This window comes from Rutidosis leptorrhynchoides, chromosome 8, assembly GCF_046630445.1.
Source record: "Rutidosis leptorrhynchoides isolate AG116_Rl617_1_P2 chromosome 8, CSIRO_AGI_Rlap_v1, whole genome shotgun sequence".
Classification (NCBI taxonomy): Eukaryota; Viridiplantae; Streptophyta; class Magnoliopsida; order Asterales; family Asteraceae; genus Rutidosis; species Rutidosis leptorrhynchoides.
The window spans coordinates 367,312,764-367,323,621 of record NC_092340.1 but is presented as its reverse complement, the minus strand read 5'-3'; the positions used below and the strand labels follow the sequence as shown (position 1 = coordinate 367,323,621).

The window sequence follows — 10,858 nt, the reverse complement described above, 5'->3', positions numbered from 1 at the left end:
TTCTGAAGATGTATGAAGTTTATGATTTAGTATACCACATCCATAAAGTTGTGCATAATAGTAAGCTTTCCAACTAAAAATGACATAGAATTGTGATAACTTGACATTGCCGTTTTGTCTCCTTTATTCAAAAACTCTTTAAGTATTTCATGTTGTGTATTCTAAATTTCTAAATTTTGTAGTAAGTGTAATCTCTTCGTTCGTAATTTCAAATATTAAAGATTTCATTTTTTCAAGTTAAGGTACAAAAACTTCAATATGATTGTTGATTAACTGTCATAATCAAAATTAAGTTAATGTATGTTAATCTCGAAATTGAAATATGAAAAATTAGTTAATATAGAAGTATAAAACCAATAATAATAAATAAGGTAAAGAAATAATTTCGTGTACTTGCCTGTAGCATATGAGTTGGACGTAATCCATCAATCCACATTATACACTACTGGGTAGGACACATCCAAGTACCATATGTAATACTGAAGACATCAAATGTAGTAGCAAATTTCTTCATATTAAATAAGGTATAGAAATGTGATAATATGTGTTCGATAATCGGTGGAAATGTCGTCTTCAATGAATTCTTCGATCAATCTTCTAGGTAGTTGTAATATTCGTACGTTGGTATGTTCAACAAACCAATCACTATACTTTTTGCTAAAGTTAATCGGATCTTTAGGAAATAGTTAAACAAAAACTTATAAGGTATACATAGTATTGTTTAATAAAAGATTGAAGTATATAAATTTTTTTAAATTAAGATGTACCACAATTGAGGTCTTGGTTCCAAGCAATCTGTAAATGTGATATAATACTTTAGCAATGTAATTGTAAATTGATTTAGAATTGAAAGTCATAAATTCGTATATTTTCTATTTTTTGGTGAACATGTATTTAAAAGTAGCTTTTGTATTTTTAGCTATATTTCCATGTTCAGTTGTATATAACGTTAACTATAACAGTTTAAAATTAACAATTACTATTGTCATTTTAACAAATGGAACCTTTTTTTTTTTGCGGTGTTTCATAACTGCTTATCTATTCTTTGCTTTTTAATTTTTTTTCTACAAATTTAAAAAAAAAAAATAATTAACATATTAATTATATTGACTCATGTAAATGTAGTTAGAATAAATTATTTCAATTTTTGTAATATCATACTTTATAAGTTAATAAAACATATTATTAATTCTTAAAATGCATGAAACCTCATAAATTGACATAGCAAGAAGGTTAATATATTTTAAAAAACATAGATAATAAATGCAACCAAAATAAAATTAACTTTCAGCTTCATCAACATATCTCGCTTCCTAAACGTTAAACCTTAAATCTCAACCTTAAACATACTAAACCCTAAACTCTAAACCCTAAACCCTAAACACTAAACCCTAAACCCTGAAACATGAAACATGAAACCTATACCCTAAACCATAACATGTAAACCATAAACCTTAAACACTAAACTCTAAACCCTATACCCTAAACTCTAAACCCTAAACACTATATCTAAACAGTTAACCTTAAACCCTAAACTAACCCTAAACCCTAAACCACCAACCCATTACCCTACATACGCTAAACCTTAAAATCTAAACCCTAAACCTTAAATTCTATAATCTAAACCTTAAACCGTAAACCCTAAACCATATACCCTAAACACTATACACTAAACCCTAAATCCTAAACCCTAAACCCTATATCTATACTCTAAACATAAATTGTAAAAACTAAATCCTAAGCCCTAAACCTTATACCATAAACCCTAAACCCTAAACCCTAAACCAAAAATTCTAATATCTAAACTTTAAAGTCTAAATACTAAACCCTAAATCCTATATACTAAACTCTAAACCCTAAACCCTATATGTAAACCCTAAACACTAAATCAAACCTAAACCCTAAACCACCAACCTTAACCCTACACAATAAACCTTAAACCCTAAACTCTAAACCATATACCCTAAACACTAAACCTTAAATTCTAAAATCTAAACCCTAAACCTTAAACTTTAAACCTTAAACCCTATACCCTAAACCTTAAATTCTTAAATCTAAACCCTAAACGCTAAACTCTAAACCATAAACCCAAAACCCAAAACCATATACCCTAAATCCTATACACTAAACCATAAACCTTAAACCCTAAATCACTAAACCTAAACCCTAAACCCTAAATCACTAAACCTAAACCCTAAACCCTATTTCTATACTCTAAACATAAATTGTAAAAACTAAACCCTAAGCCCTAAACCCTAAACCATAAATCTAAAATCAAAATCTTAAACCTTAAAGTCTAAACCATAAACCCTAAACACTAAACCCTAAACCCTCTACACTAAACTCTAAACCCTAAACTCTATATATAAACTCTAAACCATAAACACTAAACCCCAAATCAACCCTAAACCACCAACCCTTAACCTTACACACTAAACCCTAAACCCTATACCCTAAACCCTAAACCATAAATTCTAAAATCTAAACCCTAAACTCTAAAACCTAAACCCTATACACTAAACCCTAAACCCTATATCAAAACCCAAAACACTAAACCATATACCCTAAACCATAAACCCTATACAATAAACCATAAACCCTAAACCCTAAATCCTATACACTAACCCTAAAACCTAAACACTATATCTATACTCTAAACATAAATTGTAAAAACTAAACCCTAAGTCCTAAACCCTAAACCATAAATCTAAAATCAAAACCTTAAACCTTAAAGTCTAAACCATAAACCCTAAACACTAAACCCTAAACCTTATACACTAAACTCTAAACCCTATATGTAAACTCTAAACCCTAAACCCTTAACCACCAACCCTTAACCCTACACACTAAACCCTAAACCCTAAACCTTATACCCTAAACCCTAAACCTTAAATTCTAAACTCTAAACCGTAAACCCTAAACTCTAAAACCTAAACCCTATACACTAAACCCTAAACCCTATATCTAAACCCTAAACCATAAATTCTAATATCTAAACCTTAAACCTTAAATTCCAAACCATAAACATTAAACCCTAAACCATAAATTCTAATATCTAAACCTTAAACCTTAAATTCCAAACCATAAACATTAAACCCTAAGCCCTATACACTAAACTCTAAACCCTATATCTAAACCCTACACCTTAAACCCTAAATCAACCCTAGACTCTAAACCACCAACCCTTAACCCTACACACCAAACTCTAAACCCTAAATTTTAAAATTTAAACCCTATACACTAAACCCCAAATCTTAAACCATATATCTAGACCCTAAACAATAAACCAAAAACCATAAAACCTTAAACCTTAAACTCTATACCATAATAAATATTAAAAACTAAACCATAAACTCTAAAGCCTAAACTCTAAACCTTAGACCCTAAACACTAAACCGTAAACCCTATACACTAAACCCTAAACCCTAAACCCTAAAGCATAAATTCTAAAATTTTAACCCTAAACCCTAAATCTTAAACTGTAAACCATAAATCGTAAACCTTAAATAGCAAATCATAAACCTTAAACCATTAACTCTCAATGTTAATCCTTTTTATCCATTAAGCTTATATTAGTTGTCAAAATGAATTTAGTTTGTACTAAAAGTATATATAATTAGAGATGTACAAAAAATATTCAAAAGATATTTAACCATTGAACATTTATATCTCAGTCAAATACATCTCAAGACTTTGTTATAAACAACATTCTGGGTGGTATTTGAATCATTCTCATCGTCGTCCAATATGATTGGTTTTAATCTGTTTTTTGTAGTAAAATGCGCATGTCTGCAATAACTGTTTATTCATTTTATTGAAAGAAGTAAATACATATTAATATTTTTGTAATATGATTTATATGCTACATGACAAATGTAATGAGTCATTATTTCCTTTTTTTTTCACCTTTTTTTTTCACCACAATGTAGAATGATTTAAAAGAGAATAATTATTAGGTAATAATTAACAACTTTGCTACATTGATTTTTTAGTTGTAGTAGCGAAATCCACATATACAAATTTTGTAAAGAATATTGTTTGTAGATGTCGCATCCGGAGAACCTGGCTTGACTCCTATATCTCTGACATATATCATCAATTACAACTTAGCCAAAATTCAAAGAAACGCAATATTAGTGTTGCATATTGCATATGAAATCACGCATTAATAACAAACGTAAAGTTCCAATGATAATACATATCATTCTCGTGTTGATTAGTCTAATAACCTGATAATAACTTTTAAAGTAGGTCTAATCATGACATGTCTATTAATCAACATAAAATGGCAAACAATTCTCCATTCGTAAACTAAACATAGCATCTAACCAAGTTCCAAATACCTGAAACAATCACATGGCGAAATTAGAAATACACCAAAGAGTAAAAGAAACAATAAAAATCCACGAACAAACTAAAACTAACACAGTTATTTACACCAAAAGAACACAGTACTAAATCAAAACCAAACGGGTCAAATGGGTTGATCTCGATTAATTTATATATAAAAGGTCAAGCAAGTAGAAGTAACAAATTTTGCTTACAATGAAACGGGTCAAACGTGTTAAAAGTCACCCAAATGTAAAAAGAACAAACCTTGTCTGTATCGACATCATGTATAATGGCAGAAACAACTTCTTCATTGTTGGGTTCAAGTTCATCGGCTAAAGCTTCCATTCAGCGATCTCAATGTATCTACTTTTATTTTGATCAAAGAATGCAAAAGCGCCTTTAAGATTATCATCGTTACCCATTTTTCTTAAGTGAACTGAAATCGCAATGAATTCTCCGTAATTCAAGTAATCGTCCTTGTCAACATCTCCCTATGGGAAAAAAAATCTTACATTAATTCCTCCTCAAGTCTCACACACACACACACACACACACACAAAAACAAATAGATACTTTTAATAAGAATATTTTGTGAGATGTGTATAGGCGTTTTCCAAATTAGGATATAACACGAGAACAGAAAAACATGTCTCATACAGTTCGACAAATGTTTCCAAAATGCACATCAGACACCCGCATATTCACTTTTGGACCATTATAAATCTCGAATAATATATAGAATATAAATAAAAATAAAAACTATAAAGTAACAAGACAACAAAAAGTAAACATACCCTTAAAGTTCTTTTCTTAAGCTTGTTCATTACAGAAAATTGCTTGAGTCTTGCTTCAACGGTTTCACCTAAAGATACATTTGGAGCCTTTTTGGCTTTCTGTATCCATGGAGTCTTGCGCTAATTCATTGTAGGAATTCACACACCTGATTTGGTCCGTGTTGTTTCGAGGTGGTGGATTATTTAAAACGAAATCATGTAAGCACCCAATCGGACCTGTATCGTGAGTCCAAAATCTTCTTGCTCCACCTTGGTTCTGTAACAAAAAAACATAGAATATAGCTAAAGAACTGAAACATTTATGTATGTCTGATACCCAAATAAACTAACCACATGCAGCTACTTCAACCCCATTTTCTATAAAGTGGGTCGATGAGATGGGTCGCCTTTAAAGTCCCCTAAACTTTAAATTTGTCGTTAAATGTAATCATAAATTGACATATAGGATTTATATCAAATGAGACACAAAAAGTGTTCAGGGTCAACCTATATAAAATCGGCCCAACAACACAAATGCAGAAAATGAAGAATCAAAAGAATACCCATCCCTACCGCATACAGTCCAAAGTTCAACCACCATACAGCCAATAAATCAAACAGTATATCAACCAACCAACAAAAACTTAACGTATAATTCTCAGCAAAAAATAATAATAAATAATAACGGTTTTAGTGAAATACGTGTAGCATAAGCTGTTGGCAGGCATTTGCAATGCATCAACACTTAAATTGTTTTCATCGAATAGAACATGGTAGTGTGATGGCCTGCTGGTTCCCTAGAAGATTTTCAAAATCATCAGTTAAAAACGGTAAAATAGAAAACATAACAACCATTGAAGTTATGTTTAATCGATATAGATTACCTGGATTCCAGCATGACTACAGAGGTAGAAATCAAATTCGGTTGGGTGACAGATTTTAGTGTCCACAACGTTCCCTGGAAGCAATTAACAAACACCATACAAAACTAAAGCGCGAAATAGTTTTTTAATATTTTATAATACACAAAAGTAATATGAAGTACTACATACCAGAAAGAATATTGCTACTTTTATCGGTGCTTGCACGATCTCCATGATTCATTGGAAACAACGAAGTGTGATTCCGTTTTTGCGCAATGATGAAAGTAACCCGCGTCATATAGTCCTTTTCAAGTGACACACAAGCATGTAACAATAAAGCAGTTTTTTAAGCTTTAAAACATATAACAACGAAAACAAAATATAAAACAAAATTATTTAACTTACAGATTTTGTCCATCTCGTGCACCAAAACATCGTTAAACTGGCCCTCACTAACGACATCTCTACAAAAAAACAAAAGTTTATATTATCAGATAATAATAAGTAATATGTAATTATGAACATAGTAAAATAGAACATAAAAAGTTTAAGTAACACCAACCTATAAAAGATAATCCTTTGTGGCTTTTGTCGAGTTGCTCTTCTGAATGCAGTGAGGTGATCTCTGTAACACATGTATTCGGTTTAATATCCAAAAACAATCCGTTTAAATTTTATGTTTAAAAAAAAAATAGTTCAAACATCTTTGATAAATGGATATAATTACCTGATCATGCCGTTGTGAATCACACCATTCTTTTCATCGACAAAACTCGTGTAAAGATCTTGAATGATTTCTTGCGTGGGGCTGCGAAGGACCAGTGCTCGATATTTTGTAACTTAAGGCCAATCCACAAAAGCCACTACCTGTATCGAATTAAACTTAGTAAGTACATAATTAGTTTAAATTACTATTTAGAATATAAGATATGGTGATCATTACAAAAACATTACAACGGCTATCGAAGTGCCTGAATCCTTCCCAGGTTGAGGATGGGTGACATGAGGATGGGTGACATCTGTACCAAAAATTATCGTTGGACGCTCATATATCACCTGCAGTTGCCTAGACAAAACAATAATTGTACCTCAAACCTATAATAAACTCATTAATATATAATCAGAAACATACAATTACTCAATTATCAGTATATATATATATATATATATATATATATATATATATATATATATATATATATATATATATACATGTATGTTAATATTAAAGCAACTACCGTTATATTTTAAATTATATATTTGCATTTTAACAGATTAAGAAAATAAAAGTATACCTTGTCATTCCAAGTGTAGAGATCAGTATGACAGAGTTCATTAAATAATATGAAGTTGAATCTCACAGGTCTGCAGTAGCGCAACTTCTACATGGTCAATCAATTAGGGCTTATTAGCTTCATACGCAACTGCGCCTACATGATAATCAACAATCACAATAAGATTAAACTTAGCGTTTGAATATAAACGTCTAAAATATTAACAAATCATTATAGAGGACTGATATGTTAAGTTTAGTCGATTGTGATGCCTATTTTATCATATACGCATACAAACTAAGTAACTAATCACCACATTCTTAAGAGTCATTCACAAAAATATCATTGAAAACAACATCAACACATGATAGCTTTAAAAACTTACACCATACTGAACACAAAAGCGCTCCCATGTTTGCAATGGAAGCACTACAAATATGCCAAATAAATCAACTAAAAAAAATAGTTATAAATTCATAAAAAGATTATAAACGTTACCTGTGAATCCAATGATTTTCTGAAATGAGAAAGACCAAGCAAAGACCTTTATTGTTCAATCCCTCTCTAAAAGTCTGTTAAACTCATGTCAAAAATCTAGTGATGCAAGTAGGGTTCAAGTAGACAAGTTGTACCATGTGAACAACTGACTTACGTAATTAACCAACCCTAATTAAGCAAGACGTTATATTGATTAAAAGTGGTAAATTAACTAAAACGATGAAAGATAAATTTGTGTATAGACCACTCATTGATTTATCTAACAAACCAATGAATTGGTTGAACATAGATCATAAGAGGTAGATACCTTAAAATCTAATTCTAGAAAAGAAATTAAGCTGAAAGATCAATAGTCATTCACAAATTAATACACAAATAATTGTCACCTGTTGTGACAAATTAGCGACAATTCATTCACAAAAACATTTAGTATACACATAATCGTCACCTGTTGTGACAAATTAGCGATTACAGTAACAAATAAAAATTTGATAAGCGGTAGTGTCGATGATTAGGGTTTTGTTTTTTCTGAGTCATGAATGAATCGAATGTAACCTCGATGAACCCCTTTGTTAATTTTCTTGGTTGCGAATGAATAATAACATAAATTAGCTATAAGCAATACATGTCTGTTATTGAACATACAAATTCACCATCATCTAATCTCGATTCTTGTTGGTTGCGAATGAATTATAGCAATCGTTTATCGTTTGTTGTAAAGCCGATTTAGTGGTGATAGTATAGGTATGAGAAAAACTAAATGGTTTAACAAAAAAGGTAGAAGGGATTAGGTAATGAATGTGGTGAATCTTGTTCCGTGTTTTTTCATTATTAGATTGGGGTATTTTGGGAATCAGGGTTTTAACAATTGATTTATTACCTAATTTTTTTTAGGGAATGATTAATATTCGTTGGATTAAGGATATTCTAACGTAATTTTTTAATCTAACTGTGATTAAGGGAGTTTTAAAAATATTTATTAGCTAATCAAGACTCTCTTTTAATGTATATTATTAATTATTAATTATTAATTATTATTATTATTATTATTATTATTATATATTATTATAGTGATCATCAATTTTCTTATTAACCTTTTATCTCTTACGTTATTTACATTATTTTATTATAAATCTCAATCATCAATTTAAGTCAGTCAACTTTATATTTGTAATTTATAAATAACAATATTTTGATACTGATTGAAATTTATAAGGATAATGAATATTGTAAACCTCACCAAAAAGAGAATATACACAAAACTCAAGGTGTTTATGTATTGATGACGACCTAACTTTTTATTCTCATAAGAAAGGTCAGGAGTTCGATCCATATGAGTCATAATTGAGTGAGTGGATTCTAACATCGCGTTCATCAACTCCTAACTGCCTTTAAAAAAAGTGACACCTGCACAAATTGTTAAACATTTAAACCCCATAGATTATTATGCTTTATTGATACACTATTTACAGAGGGTACAAGGTAACATGGAAACCCTAAACCCACAAACGGGCCGGACCTAATCTATATCTAACACTCCTGACGAAATCGCGAAAGTTCGGACTGGCACAAAATACAAATATTAAAAGGACAAATATAACATATATTTTTTTATTTGTTGCACCGAATAGAGTGATATTCGTTGAAACTGGAACAAAATACAAATATTAAAAGGACAAATATAACATATATTTTTTTATTTGTTGCACCGAATAGATTGATATTCGTTGATTTTGTTGCGTCTTGTTTGACCGCATTTCCTTTTCCCTAACGTTTTTTTTATACGTCGTGATCACTTGCTTTGCCTAAGGATTGAGCATGACTTGGGTAGGAAACTTTATCGACGATAACAATCTTCATCAACACCGCAAATAAGATTTTTGACAAAATATTCCTTTTTTCGGGGTTTAGAACCTAGTCAAGCTATGCGGCTCATCCCCACGCCGATTATTTGTTAGAAATTATTAGTTGAAATCAAATTAAAAAATAAAAGATAGAAAACTACACAAATTTGATTTGTGGAATTCGGTCATAAAGTCGAACAAAGAAAGGAGTGTTTTTTTTCATGATTTTGGCTATGCGCGTATGATGTTTAGCGAAGGTGACAGTTATAGGATCGTGTGGAATAAGGTGATTTGGTGGTAAATGGCTTTAAACAAAGTGATTTGTTGCCTGAGGTGCTCAGATGAGAAAGAGAGAAACGAAAAAAAATAAAAAAAAAGTAGTAACATGCAATTTTGGGTTCAATAATTTAGAAAGAAAGAAACAAAGGCAGATGAATACGAAAGAACTCCTGATTTTAATATTCCAAATACCTACCCATCTTCCCAGATTAACCCGACCCGTGCCACTTTTCCCCTAAACTCGCCAAGCCCAACAAATATTAGCCCATCAAGGATCTCCCCTCCAAGCCCACATCACTTTAGCTCCTTCAATAGCCCACTCCACTCTGATAATAATTTTGCTCAACCCAATCCACCACACCCTGAGCCCACTTCGTACCACAATCAACCCGTAGAATTAATTGGACTTGCCAATCCTTGCTTCTCCTCTAACCTGCCTTCAGATACCCCCCAAAACAATTTACCCTTTGATCGAAATCCTCTCCCACCTAAAGAGAATACATTCACTTTTAATTCCCAACCTGCAAAATCGAAGGTGAAAACTGCTGTTACCAAACCGTCTGTGCAATCTTCCAACCCTAACAAAAAGCGTAAAACCTCTCATGACAAATCAATTTCCAAATCCATATCTACTAGCAGCAATCGTTGGCGTAGAATCATTAATTGGAACGCTTCTTCTAAATTCCTAAATGTTAAAGCCAAAGCAAGGATCCCTAAGACAACAACCAAGAAAGGAAAGAGCTATGCAAGGCCATCCAGCAGCAGGTCGAAAACCGAACAGGTATCATCTGATAACTCCCAAAACTTGATCGAAGTAGAATCCATCCTCGGGCTTACCAGGAGGACGAATCATCTCTAATCGGTTAACACCATAACCTTTCGTGTCTTATTTAAAATTTGTTCACTATGAAGATTCTTTCACTTAATATTAGAGGCTTAGGGAAAAATGATGATAACAAACGGAAATGGTTTTACAAACTTTGTTTTAAGGAAAA

The 10,858-nt window shown here is 31.4% G+C and overlaps 1 protein-coding gene across 6 annotated transcripts; it reads right to left on the bottom strand.

The window, feature by feature from the left end:
- Window positions 1-4,113: 4,113 nt before the first annotated feature.
- Window positions 4,114-8,523, bottom strand: LOC139862139 (protein argonaute 1C-like). Of its 6 annotated transcripts, none has more exons than XM_071850694.1 (12): window positions 8,296-8,523; window positions 7,264-7,398; window positions 6,912-7,034; window positions 6,696-6,835; window positions 6,531-6,593; window positions 6,374-6,432; window positions 6,158-6,272; window positions 5,990-6,063; window positions 5,808-5,902; window positions 5,127-5,382; window positions 4,597-4,823; window positions 4,114-4,343 (listed from the first exon to the last, which is right to left on the bottom strand). In XM_071850694.1, exons 6-10 carry the CDS (start codon window positions 6,428-6,430, stop codon window positions 5,310-5,312), a joined length of 414 nt encoding a protein of 137 aa, XP_071706795.1. In that variant the 5' UTR covers window positions 6,431-6,432; window positions 6,531-6,593; window positions 6,696-6,835; window positions 6,912-7,034; window positions 7,264-7,398; window positions 8,296-8,523; the 3' UTR covers window positions 4,114-4,343; window positions 4,597-4,823; window positions 5,127-5,309. The 6 variants fall into 6 exon arrangements, with proteins under 6 accessions (XP_071706795.1, XP_071706798.1, XP_071706797.1 ...); XM_071850697.1 differs by having other exon boundaries at window positions 8,386-8,516; XM_071850696.1 differs by lacking the exon at window positions 8,296-8,523 and adding an exon at window positions 7,741-7,814.
- Between the last annotated feature and the right edge of the window lie 2,335 nt (window positions 8,524-10,858).

Bases quoted from the DNA above. Each gene is read 5' to 3' on its own strand.
- LOC139862139 (XM_071850694.1), bottom strand. From the start codon at position 6,430: ATGTCGTTAGTGAGGGCCAGTTTAACGATGTTTTGGTGCACGAGATGG. The intron at 6,064-6,157 runs GTATGTAGTACT...AATTGCTTCCAG, and splicing joins AAGTAGCAATATTCTTTCTG to GGAACGTTGTGGACACTAAA. The intron at 5,383-5,807 runs GTATTTCACTAA...TTTTTGTTACAG, and splicing joins GCCAACAGCTTATGCTACAC to AACCAAGGTGGAGCAAGAAG.